The sequence below is a fragment of the Salvelinus namaycush genome, chromosome 29, assembly GCF_016432855.1.
Source record: "Salvelinus namaycush isolate Seneca chromosome 29, SaNama_1.0, whole genome shotgun sequence".
Taxonomy (NCBI): domain Eukaryota; kingdom Metazoa; phylum Chordata; class Actinopteri; order Salmoniformes; family Salmonidae; genus Salvelinus; species Salvelinus namaycush.
In genome coordinates, this window is record NC_052335.1 from 36,426,809 (window position 1) to 36,448,091 (window position 21,283).

The 21,283-nt window shown below is 42.2% G+C and overlaps 1 protein-coding gene across 2 annotated transcripts in view; it reads left to right on the plus strand.

Annotated features, from left to right (window-relative positions):
• LOC120024364 (feline leukemia virus subgroup C receptor-related protein 2-like) overlaps nucleotides 1–18,965 on the plus strand; it is a 60,512-nt gene extending 41,547 nt beyond the window's left edge. Inside the window, exons 7-11 of one of the 2 annotated variants that reach the window (XR_005472820.1) lie at nucleotides 8,560–8,665; nucleotides 8,893–9,004; nucleotides 14,724–14,779; nucleotides 16,688–16,835; nucleotides 18,562–18,965. Coding sequence is in view for 1 of the 2 variants with exons in the window: in XM_038968592.1 (XP_038824520.1) it covers nucleotides 8,560–8,665; nucleotides 8,893–9,004; nucleotides 14,724–14,779; nucleotides 18,562–18,627 (340 nt within the window). In the remaining variant the exon portion in view is untranslated. The remainder of the gene's footprint in view (nucleotides 1–8,559; nucleotides 8,666–8,892; nucleotides 9,005–14,723; nucleotides 14,780–16,687; nucleotides 16,836–18,561) is intronic. The other variant, XM_038968592.1, reaches the window with a different exon arrangement.
• The last annotated feature ends 2,318 nt before the right edge of the window (nucleotides 18,966–21,283 follow it).

The following is a 21,283-nucleotide window of genomic DNA, read 5'->3' on the forward strand; positions in this document are numbered from 1 at the left end:
TGGCGTCTCTAGGTATCAATATACACGTCTCCTTTCTCCTTGTTGACTGTGTGGCGTCTCTAGGGCATCAATATACACGTCTCCTTGTTGACTGTGGCGTCTCTAGGTATCAATATACACGTCTCCTTGTTGACTGTGGCGTCTCTAGGTATCAATATACACGTCTCCTTTCTCCTTGTTGACTGTGGCGTCTCTAGGTATCAATATACACGTCTCCTTTCTCCTTGTTGACTGTGGCGTCTCTAGGTATCAATATACACGTCTCCTTTCTCCTTGTTGACTGTGGCGTCTCTAGGTATCAATATACACGTCTCCTTTCTCCTTGTTGACTGTGGCGTCTCTAGGTATCAATATACACGTCTCCTTGTTGACTGTGGCGTCTCTAGGTATCAATATACACGTCTCCTTTCTCCTTGTTGACTGTGGCGTCTCTAGGTATCAATATACACGTCTCCTTTCTCCTTGTTGACTGTGGCGTCTCTAGGCAACAATATACACGTCTCCTTTCTCCTTGTTGACTGTGTGGCGTCTCTAGGTATCAATATACACGTCTCCTTGTTGACTGTGTGGCGTCTCTAGGCAACAATATACACGTCTCCTTTCTCCTTGTTGACTGTGTGGCGTCTCTAGGCATCAATATACACGTCTCCTTGTTGACTGTGGCGTCTCTAGGTATCAATATACACGTCTCCTTGTTGACTGTGGCGTCTCTAGGTATCAATATACACGTCTCCTTTCTCCTGGTTGACTGTGGCGTCTCTAGGTATCAATATACACGTCTCCTTTCTCCTTGTTGACTGTGGCGTCTCTAGGTATCAATATACACGTCTCCTTTCTCCTTGTTGACTGTGTTGCGTCTCTAGGCATCAATATACACGTCTCCTTGTTGACTGTGTGGCGTCTCTAGGTATCAATATACACGTCTCCTTTCTCCTTGTTGACTGTGTTGCGTCTCTAGGTATCAATATACACGTCTCCTTTCTCCTTGTTGACTGTGTGGCGTCTCTAGGTATCAATATACACGTCTCCTTTCTCCTTGTTGACTGTGGCGTCTCTAGGTATCAATATACCCGTCTCCTTGTTGACTGTGTGGCGTCTCTAGGGCATCAATATACATGTCTTCTTTCTCCTTGTTGACTGTGTGGCGTCTCTAGGTATCAATATACACGTCTCCTTTCTCCTTGTTAACTGTGTTGCGTCTCTAGGTATCAATATACACGTCTCCTTTCTCCTTGTTGACTGTGTGGCGTCTCTAGGTATCAATATACACGTCTCCTTTCTCCTTGTTGACTGTGTTGCGTCTCTAGGCATCAATATACACGTCTCCTTGTTGACTGTGTGGCGTCTCTAGGTATCAATATACACGTCTCCTTTCTCCTTGTTGACTGTGTTGCGTCTCTAGGTATCAATATACACGTCTCCTTTCTCCTTGTTGACTGTGTGGCGTCTCTAGGTATCAATATACACGTCTCCTTTCTCCTTGTTGACTGTGTGGCGTCTCTAGGTATCAATATACACGTCTCCTTTCTCCTTGTTGACTGTGGCGTCTCTAGGTATCAATATACACGTCTCCTTTCTCCTTGTTGACTGTGGCGTCTCTAGGCAACAATATACACGTCTCCTTTCTCCTTGTTGACTGTGGCGTCTCTAGGCAACAATATACACGTCTCCTTTCTCCTTGTTGACTGTGGCGTCTCTAGGCAACAAAATACACGTCTCCTTTCTCCTTGTTGACTGTGGCGTCTCTAGGCAACAATATACACGTCTCCTTTCTCCTTGTTGACTGTGGCGTCTCTAGGTATCAATATACACGTCTCCTTTCTCCTTGTTGACTGTGGCGTCTCTAGGTATCAATATACACGTCTCCTTTCTCCTTGTTGACTGTGTGGCGTCTCTAGGTATCAATATACACGTCTCCTTTCTCCTTGTTGACTGTGGCGTCTCTAGGCATCAATATACACGTCCCCTTGTTGACTGTGGCGTCTCTAGGTATCAATATACACGTCCCCTTTATCCTTGTTGACTGTGTGGCGTCTCTAGGTATCAATATACATGTCTCCTTTCTCCTTGTTGACTGTGGCGTCTCTAGGCATCAATATACACGTCCCCTTGTTGACTGTGGCGTCTCTAGGTATCAATATACACGTCCCCTTTATCCTTGTTGACTGTGTGGCGTCTCTAGGTATCAATATACACGTCTCCTTTCTCCTTGTTGACTGTGTGGCGTCTCTAGGTATCAATATACACGTCTCCTTTCTCCTTGTTGACTGTGGCGTCTCTAGGTATCAATATACACGTCTCCTTTCTCCTTGTTGACTGTGTTGCGTCTCTAGGTATCAATATACACGTCTCCTTTCTCCTTGTTGACTGTGTGGCGTCTCTAGGTATCAATATACACGTCTCCTTTCTCCTTGTTGACTGTGTGGCGTCTCTAGGTATCAATATACACGTCTCCTTGTTGACTGTGGCGTCTCTAGGTATCAATATACACGTTTCCTTTCTCCTTGTTGACTGTGTGGCGTCTCTAGGTATCAATATACACTTCTCCTTTCTCCTTGTTGACTGTGGCGTCTCTAGGTATCAATATACACGTCTCCTTTCTCCTTGTTGACTGTGTGGCGTCTCTAGGTATCAATATACACGTCTCCTTGTTGACTGTGGCGTCTCTAGGTATCAATATACACGTCTCCTTTCTCCTTGTTGACTGTGGCGTCTCTAGGCATCAATATACACGTCCCCTTTCTCCTTGTTGACTGTGTGGCGTCTCTAGGTATCAATATACACGTCTCCTTTCTCCTTGTTGACTGTGGCGTCTCTAGGCAACAATATACACGTCTCCTTTCTCCTTGTTGACTGTGGCGTCTCTAGGTATCAATATACACGTCTCCTTTCTCCTTGTTGACTGTGGCGTCTCTAGGTATCAATATACACGTCCCCTTTCTCCTTGTTGACTGTGGCGTCTCTAGGTATCAATATACACGTCTCCTTTCTCCTTGTTGACTGTGGCGTCTCTAGGTATCAATATACATGTCTCCTTGTTGACTGTGGCGTCTCTAGGTATCAATATACACGTCTCCTTGTTGACTGTGGCGTCTCTAGGTATCAATATACACGTCTCCTTTCTCCTTGTTGACTGTGGCGTCTCTAGGTATCAATATACACGTCTCCTTGTTGACTGTGTGGCGTCTCTAGGTATCAATATACACGTCTCCTTTCTCCTTGTTGACTGTGGCGTCTCTAGGTATCAATATACACGTCTCCTTTCTCCTTGTTGACTGTGTGGCGTCTCTAGGTATCAATATACACGTCTCCTTTCTCCTTGTTGACTGTGTGGCGTCTCTAGGTATCAATATACATGTCTCCTTTCTCCTTGTTGACTGTGTTGCGTCTCTAGGTATCAATATACACGTCTCCTTGTTGACTGTGGCGTCTCTAGGTATCAATATACACGTCTCCTTTCTCCTTGTTGACTGTGTGGCGTCTCTAGGTATCAATATACACGTCTCCTTTCTCCTTGTTGACTGTGTGGCGTCTCTAGGTATCAATATACACGTCTCCTTTCTCCTTGTTGACTGTGGCGTCTCTAGGCATCAATATACACGTCTCCTTTCTCCTTGTTGACTGTGGCGTCTCTAGGTATCAATATACACGTCTCCTTGTTGACTGTGTGGCGTCTCTAGGCAACAATATACACGTCTCCTTTCTCCTTGTTGACTGTGTGGCGTCTCTAGGCATCAATATACACGTCTCCTTGTTGACTGTGGCGTCTCTAGGTATCAATATACACGTCTCCTTGTTGACTGTGGCGTCTCTAGGTATCAATATACACGTCTCCTTTCTCCTTGTTGACTGTGGCGTCTCTAGGTATCAATATACACGTCTCCTTTCTCCTTGTTGACTGTGTTGCGTCTCTAGGCATCAATATACACGTCTCCTTGTTGACTGTGTGGCGTCTCTAGGTATCAATATACACGTCTCCTTTCTCCTTGTTGACTGTGTTGCGTCTCTAGGTATCAATATACACGTCTCCTTTCTCTTTGTTGACTGTGTGGCGTCTCTAGGTATCAATATACACTTCTCCTTTCTCCTTGTTGACTGTGGCGTCTCTAGGTATCAATATACCCGTCTCCTTTCTCCTTGTTGACTGTGTGGCGTCTCTAGGTATCAATATACACGTCTCCTTGTTGACTGTGTGGCGTCTCTAGGTATCAATATACACGTCTCCTTTCTCCTTGTTGGCTGTGGCGTCTCTAGGCATCAATATACACGTCCCCTTTCTCCTTGTTGACTGTGTGGCGTCTCTAGGTATCAATATACACGTCTCCTTGTTGACTGTGGCGTCTCTAGGTATCAATATACACGTCTCCTTGTTGACTGTGGCGTCTCTAGGCAACAATATACACGTCTCCTTGTTGACTGTGGCGTCTCTAGGTATCAATATACACGTCTCCTTGTTGACTGTGGCGTCTCTAGGTATCAATATACACGTCTCCTTTCTCCTTGTTGACTGTGTGGCGTCTCTAGGTATCAATATACACGTCTCCTTTCTCCTTGTTGACTGTGTGGCGTCTCTAGGTATCAACATACACGTCTCCTTTCTCCTTGTTGACTGTGGCGTCTCTAGGCATCAATATACACGTCTCCTATCTCCTTGTTGACTGTGGCGTCTCTAGGTATCAATATACACGTCTCCTATCTCCTTGTTGACTGTGTGGCGTCTCTAGGTATCAATATACACGTCCCCTTTCTCCTTGTTGACTGTGTGGCGTCTCTAGGCATCAATATACACGTCCCCTTTCTCCTTGTTGACTGTGGCGTCTCTAGGCAACAATATACACGTCTCCTTGTTGACTGTGGCGTCTCTAGGCAACAATATACACGTCTCCTTGTTGACTGTGGCGTCTCTAGGTATCAATATACACGTCTCCTTTCTCCTTGTTGACTGTGGCGTCTCTAGGCAACAATATACACGTCTCCTTTCTCCTTGTTGACTGTGGCGTCTCTAGGCAACAATATACACGTCTCCTTGTTGACTGTGGCGTCTCTAGGCAACAATATACACGTCTCCTTGTTGACTGTGGCGTCTCTAGGTATCAATATACACGTCTCCTTTCTCCTTGTTGACTGTGGCGTCTCTAGGCAACAATATACACGTCCCCTTTCTCCTTGTTGACTGTGTGGCGTCTCTAGGTATCAATATACACGTCTCCTTTCTCCTTGTTGACTGTGGCGTCTCTAGGTATCAATATACACGTCTCCTTTCTCCTTGTTGACTGTGGCGTCTCTAGGCAACAATATACACGTCTCCTTGTTGACTGTGGCGTCTCTAGGCAACAATATACACGTCTCCTTTCTCCTTGTTGACTGTGGCGTCTCTAGGCAACAATATACACGTCTCCTTTCTCCTTGTTGACTGTGTGGCGTCTCTAGGTATCAATATACACGTCTCCTTTCTCCTTGTTGACTGTGGCGTCTCTAGGTATCAATATACACGTCTTCTTTCTCCTTGTTGACTGTGACGTCTCTAGGCATCAATATACACGTCCCCTTTCTCCTTGTTGACTGTGTGGCGTCTCTAGGCATCAATATACACGTCCCCTTTCTCCTTGTTGACTGTGGCGTCTCTAGGCAACAATATACACGTCTCCTTTCTCCTTGTTGACTGTGGCGTCTCTAGGCAACAATATACACGTCTCCTTTCTCCTTGTTGACTGTGGCGTCTCTAGGCAACAATATACACGTCTCCTTTCTCCTTGTTGACTGTGTGACGTCTCTAGGCATCAATATACACGTCTCCTTGTTGACTGTGGCGTCTCTAGGCAACAATATACACGTCTCCTTGTTGACTGTGGCGTCTCTAGGCAACAATATACACGTCTCCTTTCTCCTTGTTGACTGTGTGGCGTCTCTAGGGCATCAATATACATGTCTCCTTTATCCTTGTTGACTGTGTGGCGTCTCTAGGGCATCAATATACATGTCTCCTTTCTCCTTGTTGACTGTGGCGTCTCTAGGTATCAATATACACGTCTCCTTTCTCCTTGTTGACTGTGTGGTGTCTCTAGGTATCAATATACACGTCCCCTTTCTCCTTGTTGACTGTGGCGTCTTTAGGTATCAATATACACGTCTCCTTGTTGACTGTGGCGTCTCTAGGCAACAATATACACAAAGTGTCTAGCAGAAGTATTCATACCCCTTCAATTTCTTTACATTTTGTTTCAAAGTGGGATTAAAATGGGTTTAATTGTAAATTGTCAACAATCTACACATTTTCTGTCAAAGTGGATTTTTTCATGTATTTATAAAAAAGAGTAATAGAAATTAAATAAAGGTAAAAAAATACATTTTAATAACTAAAATATAGTCGTTACATAAGTATTCAGCTCCCTGAGTCTACATGTTAGAATCACCTTTTGGCAGCGATTACAGTTGTGAGTTTTATTGGCTACGTCTCTACACACCTGGATTATACAATATTAACCCATTATTCTTTTCATAATTCTTCAAGCTCTGTCAAGGCATATATATTTACGTCAAAAACTGTAACTTGGCCACTCAGGAACATTCACTGTGTTGGTAAGCAACTCCAGTGTAGATTTGGCCTTGTGTTTTAAGTTATTGTCCTGCTGAAAGGTGAATGTGTCTCCCAGTGACTGGTGTAAAGCAGACTGAAGCAGGTTTTTCTCTAGGATTTTGACTGTGCTTAACCCCATACTGTTTCTTTTAATTCTGAAAACCCTCCGTCTTTTCCGATGTCAAGTATACACATACCATGGTGCAGCCACCATCATGCTTGAAAATAACGAGACATTTAATCAGTGATGTGTTGTTGGATTTGCCCCCAAACTTAAGGCTTTGCATTTAGGCCAAAAAGTTTATTCCTGTGTTTTTTTGCAGTTTTACTTTAATGCCTTGTTGCAAACAGGATGCATGTTTTGGAATATTTTTATTCTATATATTTGTGTTCTTTTCACTCTGTCATTTAGGTCATTATTGTGGAGTCACTACAATGTTGTTGATCCATTCTCAGTTTTCTACCATCAGACATTGAACACTGTAGCTGTTTTATAATCACCAATGGCCTCATGGTGACGTCCCTGAGCAGTTTCCTTCCTGTCCTGCAGCTCAGTTCAGAAGGACGACTGCATCTTTGATGATTCTGGGGGGGGTGGTTTAATACGTCCACAGCATAATTATTAACTTTACCATGCCTAAAGACATATTCAATGTCTGATTTGTTATTGCTAACCTTCTACCAATCACTGGCCTTTTTTTGTGAGGCTTTCAAAAGGCTCCCTGGTCTTTTGGAGTTGAATCTGTGCTTGAAATGACCGAGGGACCTTACAGATGTTGTATGTATGAGGGACAGAGGAAGGGGTAGTCATGCAAAAAATCATGTCAACCCCTATTATTTCACACACAGTGAGTCCATGTAAAAGATGTGATTTGTTTAAGTCAAATGTTACTTCTGAACTAATTTAGGCTTGCATAAACAAATGGGCTGGATATTTATGCAATGACTATTTTAGTTATTCCATTTTTATTAATCTTTTAACAAATGTTCACATTTTTCTTCCACTTTTGAGTATTTTGGAGTAGATTTTTTTGATAAAAAAAAAAGACAATAAAAATAAAAAATTCTATAAATTTGAATCCCACTTTATAACAGAAAGATGTTCCCTACTAGAATCACTGTGCTTCTACACCTGCATCACTTTGCTTTCTGGGGGATTTAAGCTGCTGCGTTTCTGTTTAAGCACTTTATGGCATCTGCTGATGTGTGTAAAAAAAAACAAAAAAAAAGGGCTTTATAAATACATTTGATTGATTTTTAATAAAATGTGAATAAATACAAGAGTTCTGAATACTTTTGCAAGGCGCTATATTACCACAGAATTAAATAGAAGACTAGAGTGAACAGTTTGGTATCCTACCGTCATGGTCAAGAAAGTGGTTTCCCACTATATGGTCAAGCTACAAAGTCAAAAATGTCTAGATTGTAAAAATGTATGAAAATATATATATTTTTTGTTGCTTTTTTGGGGTCTTCATTTAAGGTTAGGCATAATGTTAGTGGTGTGGGAAAGGTTCGGGTTAGATTTAAATCAGATTTTAAGAAGAGAAATTGTAAAACTCTACCCCATACTTCTGATTTTTGCAACTTGGCCAAATGGTGATGAGCCATTAATATTTTTTTTAATGTAGGAACTGAATTATAGGATCCCTATGTACACTGACTAGACCAAACATTAAGAACACCTTCCTAACATTGAGTGTGGAGAGAGAAAAAAAACCTGTTTAGTGTGAAAATAAACAGCAGGGTTGCAGTTCTTGACACAAACCGGTGCGCCTGGCACCGACTACCTTACCCCCGTTCAAAGGAACTTCATCTTTTGTCTTGCCCATTCACCCTCTGAATGGAACACAATTCTTGTCTCAAGGCTTAAAAATCCTTCTTTAACCGGTCTCTTCTCCTTCATCTACACCGATTTGAAAGTATATTTAACAAGTGACTTCAATAAGGGACACAACACTGTTGTTTTTCTATGTCTGTAGGTTCTTCATGACAGGCTATCTTCCCCTGGGCTTTGAGTTTGGTGTGGAGCTAACCTACCCCGAGTGTGAAGGCACCTCTTCAGGCCTGCTCAACTGCTCTGCACAGGTGAAACACACACACACACACACACACACACACACAGAGCTGCTGCTTCTGACAGTTGGCAGATCAAAGCTTTTCATATCCATGGGATAATAGAGAACCATAACAGAATCGGGAAATGTTGGGGTATGTTTGTGTATATATTGTGTTTGTGAAAATATTCGAGTGCCTGGCTGTCTAGACGCCTGCCAGGCTGTGTATATCACTACAACCTGTCTCTCCCTATACAGGTGTTTGGTATCATCTTCACTATCTGCCAGGGGAAGATTATAGATAACTACGGGACGCTGGCAGGAAACATCTTCCTCTGTGTCTTCCTCTTCATCGGATCGGTCCTCACAGGTACAGATCCTTTACATTTTTACGTGAGGAGACTATTATGTACTTAAATAGACACGGATTGAAAGGGATGAGCACTGTAAAACACAGGAGTCAAACTCATTCCATGGAGGCCCGAGTGTCTGCAGGTTTTCACTCCTCCCTTGTACTTGATTGATCTATTAAGGTCACTGATTAGTAAGGAACTTCTCTCACCTGGTTGTCTAGGTCACTGATTTGTAAGGAACTTCTCTCACCTGGTTGTCTAGGTCACTGATTAGTCAGGAAATCCCCTCATCTGGTTGTCTAGGTCAATGATTAGTCAGGAACTCCCCTCACCTGGTTGTCTAGGTCACTGATTAGTCAGGAACTCCCCTCACCTGGGTGTCTAGGTCACTGATTAGTCAGGAACTCCCCTCACCTGGTTGTCTAGGTCACTGATTAGTCAGGAACTCCCCTCACCTGGTTGTCTAGGTCACTGATTAGTAAGGAACTTCTCTCACCTGGTTGTCTAGGTCACTGATTAGTCAGGAACTCCCCTCACCTGGTTGTCTAGGTCACTGATTAGTCAGGAACTCTCCTTACCAGGTTGTCTAGGTCACTGATTAGTTAGGAACTCTCCTTACCAGGTTGTCTAGGTCACTGATTAGTTAGGAACTCTCCTTACCAGGTTGTCTAGGTCACTGATTAGTTAGGAACTCTCCTTACCAGGTTGTCTAGGTCACTGATTAGTTAGGAACTCTCCTTACCTGGTTGTCTAGGTCACTGATTAGTTAGGAAATCCCCTCACCTGGTTGTCTAGGTCACTGATTAGTCAGGAACTCCCCTCACCTGGTTGTCTAGGTCACTGATTAGTCAGGAACTTCTCTCACCTGGTTGTCTAGGTCACTGATTAGTCAGGAACTCCCCTCACCTGGTTGTCTAGGTCACTGATTAGTCAGGAACTCCCCTCACCTGGTTGTCTAGGTCACTGATTAGTTAGGAAATCCCCTCACCTGGTTGTCTAGGTCACTGATTAGTTAGGAAATCCCCTCACCTGGTTGTCTAGGTCACTGATTAGTCAGGAACTCCCCTCACCTGGTTGTCTAGGTCACTGATTAGTTAGGAAATCCCCTCACCTGGTTGTCTAGGTCACTGATTAGTTAGGAAATCCCCTCACCTGGTTGTTTATGACTTATTTGGACACAAATTGAAAGGAAATTACAAAAACCAGCAGACACACAGCCCTCCAAGGAAGGCGTTTGACACCCCTGGTGCAGAATCTAGCAGAAAGGCGATTCAATCCCCAGACCGGACTCTATGCAAGGGCCGAAGACGACTGGGGGCTGTGCAAGGCGTCACTACAGACACCCTGGTTAGATTCCAGGCTGTATCACAAACGGCCGTGATTGTGCACCGCCCTATGGGACTCCCAATTGGCCCAGCGTCGTCCGGGTTTGGCCTGGGTAGGCTGTCATTGTAAATAAGAATTTGTTCTTAACTGACTTGCCTAGTTTAAATAAAGGTTTGATAAAAATTAAATAAGCTGATCTCTGGCAGACTCTCTTCAGTCTTTTTATAAACTTTTTCAATTCACATTAGCAACGGGAACGTCACGAGCCGAGAGAGGGTTCTGGTGCCATTCTTGCTTTGCAGCGTCACAGCTCAAATGTACTGTAAATGTTACAATTAGCCACTAGCCAGTAGGCTAAAGCATGTAAACTATTCAACTAGCTAGTTCCTAGCTCACTTTATGCAAGAAACTTTTCATGCATCAACCATATTGCATCTACTCCTGATTTAATGGGAATAATTCACAAGCACGTGCAGACATCTAAAGGGTTTATGTTTTTAGTTAATTTAGTTGCAAGACAAACAAAGTGGCACAGCTGCTAGCTAGCTAATGTTAGCTAACAACATTTACTTCATCAAGTAACTTCATCATAAAAAAAAATATACAGTGACGTTATCATACTGTCGTTCGTATTATACAAAGCTAGGTAGTTTCCTTTAAAATGATTCATAAATATTATCCTGCCAACCACCATATGAAGAAGTTTAAGGAAAACATCAACTCAAATTGTACCTTTTGTAATGACCACCCAGAAACAGTGTTGCATCTTTTTTGGCATTATATTCATGTAAGAAAACTGTGGCAAGACATCAGTAGATTTATAATTGAACACATTTATGAAGATTTTACACTATTGTGGAGAGATGTACTGCTTGGATTCTTTACATACGATAAAAATAAGCTGAAACATTTTTACGTAATTAATTTCATTATTCTTTTGGCCAAATTTCATATACACAAATGTAAATTTACTAACAAAAAAACACATTTTCTTACCCTACAAAAAGAAATTGAACTTTATTTTAAGACAGTTAAATACTCTACGAACAAAAAAGCGGTTAGAATTGTAAGTGTATGTACGTCCCATAAGGTCCTTGTGTAATTGTAATGTGATATTGTACCCCCTAGCTCGATTGTCCATTATATATAATCTATATATACTTGTGTTCCCTTATGTACTTTCTGTATTGATTTGTTGTTAATAAAAATAAAAAGCTAGGTAGCTAGCAAGCTAAACAAAATGTCTGCACCCGTTAGCTTACTAGTTAGCTGAATGCTAGGTTGAAGATGACAATGGGATTCTAATATTCCGTAACTCATTATAACAATGGGACTAGCGTTGCTACTTAGCAACGGCGCTGGTCCCAGATTAGTGACGACGTCGTTTTAAACCTGTATATCTTCAACCTAAATGCTAACGTCAGCCAATGTTTGCTAAACAATAGATTAGATTGCATTTCGGCCTACCTTAGAACAAAACATGCTAAATTTCATAAAGATCATGGAAATCATTACATTGTTAATTCACTGGGCTTTTGCATTAAAATAAATGGTGTTATGAAGATTTCCGTAGATGCAATTTCAGATTTAAAAACCCCCCGAAATAAATCAAGTCTAATAAACTGTTTCAAAAACATTGCTCTGCTATTACCATTTATACTGTAGGAGGGTTGAGCTCAATGAGACAATTCTGTTTACACTGTCCTGCTTGGAGGAGGGGAAACTGTCTAGCAAGTGTCGTGTGTGTGTGTGTGTGTGTGTGTGTGTGTGTGTGTGTGTGTGTGTGTGTGTGTGTGTGTGTGTGTGTGTGTGTGTGTGTGTGTGTGTGTGTGTGTGTGTGTGTGTGTGTGTGTGTGTGTGTGTGTGTGTGTGGGACCTCCGGAGGAAATGTGCAGATGTGAATTTGTATTAATGTCTCAAGAATCGAAATCTCCTTCTCTCTCGTCAATGTTAAAAGAGCCTGAGCTCATGTACCTAGACCCTATTCACACTATGGTGCCGAATCCGATCTGAACCCTTCAGCTGGCTCTGATAGTTCCTTTCCTACATGGTTCCAGCAACTCTATAGCGGATGTGTAACCAGGCCAGCACTGTACAGCTCAGCTCAGTTGAGTGAAAAGGATATCACTTCCTTTTACGGGAAAAAAAATGATTTCAGTCAGAGTGCAGTACAATGCCGTATAACAGCAGTTATTCTGTAATTACTGCGTCCAAAAATACCACAGTCGACTGCAGTTACTGCACTTTTTTTACTGCATTTTATTAATTTTTTTCTTCCCTAAGGGTTTATATGCAGTCCATAGTTAATGTTCCGTTAACATGGGTTTTGTTACAGGGCAATAATGTATTCATGAAACATCTTGAGGTCTTAGAATGTGTCTATGTCGTCGCGGTTACTGTGTAACAACCTAACCGTATTATTTAAAGGTGCAGTAGCAGAAATGGTATGTTGAGGTGCTGGGTGTTTTCCTATCTAGCTAGTTTCTCCCCGGTGGGGAAGGCCCACCTCAGGGGCGTACTTCAACTGACAGAGCGAGAGAGAGAGTTAATACCCAGCTCCTCTGTTTTGCACCATAAACTTGCAAATGGAGGTTACAATGTGCAACTCATTTTAAAAAACAACAACAAAAAAAAAAAAACATTGTGTGTGTGTGTGTACCAAATAGCACCCTATTCCCAACGTAGTGCACTACCTATATGGACTCTGGTCAAAAGTAGTGCACTACCTATATGGACTCTGGTCAAAAGTAGTGCACTACCTATATGGACTCTGGTCAAAAGTAGTGCACTACCTATATGGACTCTGGTCAAAAGTAGTGCACTACCTATATGGACTCTGGTCAAAAGTAGTGCACTACCTATATGGACTCTGGTCAAAAGTAGTGCACTACCTATATGGACTCTGGTCAAAAGTAGTGCACTACCTATATGGACTCTGGTCAAAAGTAGTGCACTACCTATATGGACTCTGGTCAAAAGTAGTGCACTACCTATATGGACTCTGGTCAAAAGTAGTGCACTACCTATATGGACTCTGGTCAAAAGTAGTGCACTACCTATATGGACTCTGGTCAAAAGTAGTGCACTACCTATATGGACTCTGGTCAAAAGTAGTGCACTACCTATATGGACTCTGGTCAAAAGTAGTGCACTACCTATATGGACTCTGGTCAAAAGTAGTGCACTAAATAGGGGATAGGGTGCCATTTGGGATGTAGCTGTTGGCTACTGAAGTCCAGGGCTGAGAGACAACTCTAGATGACCTGTTGACCTGCCTGTTAATGATGGGACTAGAAGATGACCTGTTGACCTGACTGTTAATGATGGGCCTAGAAGAGGTACTGTTGACCTGACTGTTAATGATGGGACTAGAAGATGACCTGTTGACCTGACTGTTAATGATGGGACTAGAAGAGGTACTGTTGACCTGACTGTTAATGATGGGCCTAGAAGAGGTACTGTTGACCTGACTGTTAATGATGGGACTAGAAGAGGTACTGTTGACCTGACTGTTAATGATGGGACTAGAAGAGGTACTGTTGACCTGACTGTTAATGATGGGACTAGAAGAGGTACTGTTGACCTGCCTGTTAATGATGGGACTAGAAGATGACCTGTTGACCTGACTGTTAATGATGGGACTAGAAGAGGTACTGTTGACCTGCCTGTTAATGATGGGACTAGAAGAGGTACTGTTGACCTGACTGTTAATGATGGGACTAGAAGAGGTACTGTTGACCTGACTGTTAATGATGGGACTAGAAGAGGTAAGGGCCAGTCTAGAGGGCTACTGTGTTACAAAGACATACATAATGACTACTACAGACCAGGGCTGAGAGACAACTCTAGATGACCTGTTGACCTGACTGTTAATGATGAAACTAGAAGAGGTACTGTTGACCTGCCTGTTAATGATGGGCCAGTCTAGAGGGCTACTGTGTTACAAAGACAGACATAATGACTACTACAGACCAGGGCTGAAGTCCACATTCTCCTACATGAGAGCTCGGCTCGGGGATTATGTTAACGAGGTGGGTCAGCCCAGCTGGCTACTGTGCAGTATTTAGGAACTGACTTCATACTGTATGGTCTATCATTGTGTTAGTAGTGCCCCCTAGTGGAAGCTGTACCTTACTGTCTTTTGCAACGGAATATTCTGACCATTTTGACTAGCAACAGTATGTTGTCTATCCAAGACATGTCTGTCCAACCTTTCTGAATTCTTAAATCTTTTAGCTAAGCTTTTAGGATTGTGTAATTATGTGTAAATATCAAACATATATGTTTATTTTGAATAATGTGTATATAAACTATGTAAATAATACAAATTATTTGATTTATGTAAATGCCATGAATACTGTATATGTCTATTTTGAGTGTTGTATTTGTATTGTATTTCTGTCTCTCCAGGCTTCATCAAGTCAGACCTGCAGAGACAGAAGGCTAACCAGTTGGCCAAGGCAGCTGTAAGTATGGGTAGATGTGGAGGGGGATTAGGGCAGTGGGTGGGTCTGTGTGTGTGGGGGACCTAAAGTCCCCACAAGGATAGTAAAAGAAGGAAAGTTGAACCTCGTGGGGACATTTCCCACATCCCCTTGAAGACAAAGGGGCTATTTTAAGGTTAGGTTTAGGGTTAAGGGTTAAGGTAAGGGTTAGGTTTAGGGTTAAGGGTTAGGTTAAGGGTTAAGGTAAGGGTTAGGTTTAGGGTTAAGGGTTAAGGTAAGGGTTAGGTTTAGGGTTTAGGGGTAAGGGTTAGGTTTATGGTTAAGGGAAATAGGATTTTGAATATAAATTAATTTTAGGTCCATACGAGGAAATAAGATTTATTTTAATTTTTATTTAACCTTTATTTAACTAGGCAAGTCAGTTAAGAATAAATAATTATTTACAATGACGGCCTAGGAACAGTGTGTGTGTCTCTGTGTGTCTGTGTGTGTGTGTGTCTCTGTGTGTGTGTGTGTGTGTGTCTCTCTGTGTGTGTGTATGTATGTGTGTGTGTGTATGTATGTGTGTGTGTGTATGTATGTATGTGTGTGTGTGTGTGTGTGTGTGTCTCTGTGTCTCTGTGTGTGTCTGTGTCTGTGTCTGTGTCTGTGTCTGTGTGTGTGTGTGTGTGATATCCGTAGCTGAGTGTTTCTGGTGTGCAGCATGCTCCCAGAGTCACCTAACAGTCTCTTGGTGTTGCTCCTAGAATAACTTGTCTCTTCTGTCTGTCTGATGTCCTGTGTTTGATGTCTGTCTCTGTCTGTCTGTGTTTGATGCTGTCTGTTTGATGTCAGTCTGTCTATTTGATGTCTGTCTGTGTTTGATGCTGTCTGTCTGTTTGCTGTTGTCTGTCTGTTTGATGCTGTCTGTTTGATGTCAGTCTGTCTATTTGATGTCTGTCTGTTTGATGTCTGTCTGTCTGATGTCTGTTGTCTGTCTGTTGACGGTCTGTTTGATGCTGTCTGTCTGTCTGTCTATTTGATGTCTGTATGTTTGATGTCTGTCTGTCTGTTTGTTTGATGTCTGTTGTCTGTCTGTTGACGGTCTGTTTGATGCTGTCTGTTTTATCTGTGTTTGATGTCCACTGTTGCCAGAGGTCAAATTTGACGACCTCTGCCTGGAGAAAGAGTTAATCATACAGACCGATACCGTTTCCATTGTACGCTAACCTCCAGTAACTGACCTCATCAGTTGTCAGTATTATTTTAGATCATTCTATTGAGATTGTATCTGTTGCAGCGCAGAATGTTGAATCCTATGATCACGTGTTTGTCTCACTACTGATAACATTGCTGTGAGATTATTCTTTTTTTTAAAGTAGAAAACAAAAGACAGGAACAAGAGGTCATGGAAAGCAAGAAAGAGATTGTATCAATAGACAGATATAGTTGAGACAGCTAGCCATGAGATAGAGCAGTGTTAACCAGAGGTGATTGACAAGACCTTGTGGCTGATCGAGGGGTTGAAGAGAGCGACATTCTCGACCTTTGCCCCCAGGTCTCAGACTAGCGTTCCGTTTGGGACATAGTCTGTTGACGGGCAGCAGATCTGAAATAGGTGTTTTAAACCTCAATAGGAAAACCTGGTAAACTAAGGTAAGATATCGTCACAAAGAAAACCTTTTAACTCCATTTTGGCCCCTTTTTTAAAGTTGTAACATTGTATTGAAAGTAAGCAATCGCCTCGATGTAATCTGAACATTTCATGACTCTAAAACCAAGGAAAACATTTTCAAAATAACTTCTGAAGTTTCATAAATGTATGTTCATTAATGGTCAAACATGGATGTTATTTTTCCTTTTTCCTGAAAATATGGTTTTAGACAGCGATGATAACATACCCCCTGACCGTATATAAAGGTCAATTAAAAAAAAGACTGTATGTTCCAGGCGGACGGACTGCTCTCTGGACAACAGCAGGGCTACGGGGCCACGGCTCTAATCAAGAGACCGGACAGCCCTTCTGATTCTTCTCAGGCTTGATCACTAACCCCCCCTTAACCCTTACACTCTTAGCTCGAACTTCAGACGAGCCAAGGTAGGGGCACAGCAAACCGAACCAACAATCACCACACGCTTCTCTGTTCATTATTCTCTTAGGGGTGAATCCTAACTTCTGTTTAAGTCAGATTTAGATTTGTATTCTCCCCATTTTTACATTTAGTACATAAACAAGTGGAAGTTAGGATTCCCTCTGTCTGTACCTTTTTTCACTTTTGACCAGGGGGGGGTGAGATTTCATAGAAGCTTTGTATTACTAAGATGTGTCTTTTCTATTGGCTAAAGAATGGACTTCACATGATTTCAGGAAGTGATAGGAAGCTTTCTGGGAAAAAACGTTACCCCTCACATCTGAATCCTCTTCTCTTTCCATCTTCACTTTCCACCTCACACTCCAGATTCCATGATTTATACACAGCTTCTGATCTCTTCACCTGTTCGTAGTATCTCTGTAGTATAATAGGATGTATGTAGTATCTCTGTAGTATAATAGGATGTATGTAGTATCTCTGTAGTATAATAGGATGTATGTAGTATCTCTGTAGTATAATAGGATGTATGTAGTATCTCTGTAGTATAATAGGATGTATGTAGTATCTCTGTAGTATAATAGGATGTATGTAGTATCTCTGTAGTATAATAGGATGTATGTAGTATCTCTGTAGTATAATAGGATGTATGTAGTATCTCTGTAGTATAATAGGATGTATGTAGTATCTCTGTAGTATAATAGGATGTATGTGGTAACTCATGTTTGTGTAGTGGGTCTATAATACACTGAGTGGACAAAACATTAAACACCTTCCTAATATTGAGTTGCACCCCCTTTTGCCCTTAGAACAACCTACATTTTTGGGACATGGACTCTACAAGGTGTCGAAAGCGTTCCACAGGGATGCTGGCCCATGTTGACTCCAATGCTTCCCACAGTTGTGTCAAGTTGCAGTTCTTAAGTTGTCAAGTTGTATTTCTTGACACACTCAAACCGGTGTGCCTGGCACCTACTACCATACCCCCGTTCAAAGGCTCTTAAATATTTTGTCTTCCCCATTCACCCTCTGACTGGCACACATACACAATCCATATCTCAATTGTCTCGAGGCTTAAAAATCCTTCTTTAACCCGTCTCTTCCCCTTCATCTACACTGATTGAAGTGGATTTAACAAGTGACATCAATAAGGGATCCTAGCTTTCACCTGGATTCACCTGGTCAGTCTGTGTCCCTCAGGCTAATCTCTGGACCTCGAAGCTAGTTCCATTGCATTTTTTTTTCTCCATTGTTCCCCTTTTAATCAGGCACTGATTTTTAGACCTGAGACACCTGGTGTGCGCGCAATTAATTATTAGGTAGGATAGAAAACCGGGACCTCGTACGGCGAGTTGAATACCCCTGGGTCTATGTCATGGAAAGAGCCGGTGTTCCTAATGTTTTGTACATCCAGTGTACATCCTTGTATTTTATGTAGCGTCTTATGTTTATTTGTACTTTAGTTTTTCCGTTATGTTGCCAGGGATACTAAAACAGTTGGTCTACTTGCTCTTGTAATATTATTTGCGTCAGGTTCAGGGTTGCAAAATTCTAGTTTCGAGGGGGAAAAAGATTCAGTTTCCAGAAATCCTGGTTGTAAGATTCTTGGAATCAGAAGGAAATAAGCGGGATTTATGGAAAACCTGGAAATGTTGGGAAAGAACTTTGCAACCCTTATCAGGATCAGGATCGTCTTAAACTGGAATGTGATTGACACATTGTTTTGATTGACAGGTCCCTTCAGATCCCGAGGATAGGAACGTCCCTGCCTCCGCAGTCCTCGAAGAAACCAGGTTTTAGAGACGGACGGTCTGCTGGACACCAGCATCTCCCACCCTGTGGAATGTGAAGTTTAGGGGAGGAGCACAATCAGGAAGTGTTTACGACCACTTCCCTTTAACACTGTCCAAAAAGACATCCAATATTTACGCAACAACAAATATTATTTCTGTATAATTTCTAGATGTGCCATATCTAATCTACAAAATGTTTACTGTCCAAAATTAGCACAAATAATACTGTCGTTTTACAGTATACACTGTTGCATGACATAGACTGACCAGGTGAAAGCTATGATCCCTTATTTACGTCACTTGTTAAATCCACTTCAATCAGTGTAGATGAAGGGGAAGAGACAGGTTAAAGAAGGATTTTTAATATTTGAGACATGGATTATTTATGTATGGGCAAGACAAAAGATTTATGTGCCTTTTGAATGGTGTTTGGTAGTAGGTGCCAGGTGTACCGGTTTGTGTCAAGAACTGCAATGCTGCTGGGTTTTTTCATGGTCAACAGTTTCCCGTGTGTATCAAGAACGGTCCACCACCCAAAGGACATCCAGCCAATTTGACACAACTGTGGGAAGCAGTGGAGTCAAAATGGGCCAACATCCCTGTGGAACGCTTTCGACACCTTGTAGAGTCCATGCCCCGAAGAATTCGAGGCGTTTCTGAAGGCAAAAAGGGGGGATGCTAGTGTCAAAGTATCATTTAGCTTTTTTAAGACCAAATCTAAAGTGTTTTGAGGATCCAGGATATATATATATATATTTCTATATATTTTTTACTAACCCCAATCCTCGTTGTGCTCTGAAAAACGAACAAATGTACCAAAAACATTCAAACGAATGTTTGGATGTAGAATTTTAATTTAACAATTTGTTAAATTTGGAAATCGTTAAGATGTTGTACAGATGAAATTGTGTCATTCTGAACTCCATGACATTATATTTCATTTTGTGGCGACTGAAGCGTCACTTCTTTGTTAATTCTAGCTGCAGATTATACAGAGAATGGAACAGCTGGAATGGCTTGAGTTGCACAAAATGGAATATAACGTTTGCGGGTAAAGTTCGGGAAGGACACGATGTCATGTGTATATAACGTTTTAACAACCTGCAACGCTATACCGAGCGCGTTTCCATTTGTAAAAGGACGTATTTGGAGCGTTTTGTCCCCCAGAGCCCCCCGTACTACACAACGAGGAAGTGAATCGCAGGTTTTGGGTAATTTTCTCAAAAACAAGTGGAAGAAAATAGAGATTTAGTTGTATTTATTAAAAAAGAAAAAGAAAACTTGTCCTTTTTACGGTTTCAGTTGCAGGGAAGCCTTACTAAAACTACCACAGACATGTGACATCAGTTTTAATATGTACCCATTGAGGTTTGTTTTTGCTATTCTTTGTCGTTAAAACTAACTTTTTTTTAATTTGTATTAATCTTTGAAAGAATGCACAAATATCTTGGGAGAAATGTTTTTACAAATACTGAAATGATCAATTGATGACGTAAAAAAAAAAAGCTGGGAAGGTGCGTTCAGTTGTCGTGTCACACTAATGAAAGGTAGAGTATTTTTTGTAAGATAATTTTATACTACCTGTATCTATAAAGTGTGTTTTTTTACCGTCACTTTACTAGAAACAGATTTATAGTTGTGTATAACAGTCCATGTTGTTCTGGAAATGTCACATCTATTTAACAAACAGGTACATGTCTGTTTGTTGAAATAAAGAGTGGTTTCCTAAAAGTATTTGAGCGTTTTCAATGTTGAATCTGTAACATCTGTTTTTCTCATCATCGCGTCCTGCTAGCATAGCATGCCCACTGTCAGACTGGGCCTTTACAGAGCACACCTACCTCATAGACCTCATCACATCCTGCTAGCATAGCATGCCCACTGTCAGACTGGGCCTTTACAGAGCACACCTACCTCATAGACCTCATCACATCCTGCTAGCATAGCATGCCCACTGTCAGACTGGGCCTTTACAGAGCACACCTACCTCATAGACCTCATCACATCCTGCTAGCATAACATGCCCACTGTCAGACTGGGCCTTTACAGAGCACACCTACCTCTTAGACACTAGGTGGCGACATTGTCAAGAATTCTGTGAACCAATATTTAGTTTTTCCCCCCCCCCCCAGGTAGCATGGGCGGATGATTAAACCACATCACTAACATCATGCAGTAAGTCAGGCGAGGGTAGTTGTGAGTGTTTAACATCGTCGTCCACACTGCAGTGACGGGAGAGACGCTATGGGTGTGGAGGAACGTGATGTCAACTGGCAGCATATGATTTCAATGGTGTTGCTCACATGTCATCTGATTTGTGCAGTGTTGCGTGATGGTTAAGTCCAGCCGCCTCGGGCCTGATTCCATCTCTATTTTGGTTCTTCTCAGATATCGGCACACCGTCACACACACAAATAAAGGATGAACCCTGGGAGAGGAGCTCTGTGGTGGAGGAGCTGGGTGGGACTGGCACAGAGCCAGAGAGAGCTCTGTGGTGGAGGAGCTGGGTGGGACTGGCACAGAGCCAGGGGGAGCTCTGTGGTGGAGGAGCTGGGTGGGACTGGCACAGAGCCAGAGGGAGCTCTGTGGTGGAGGAGCTGGGTGGGACTGGCACAGAGCCAGAGGGAGCTCTGTGGTGGAGGAGCTGGGCGGGACTGGCACAG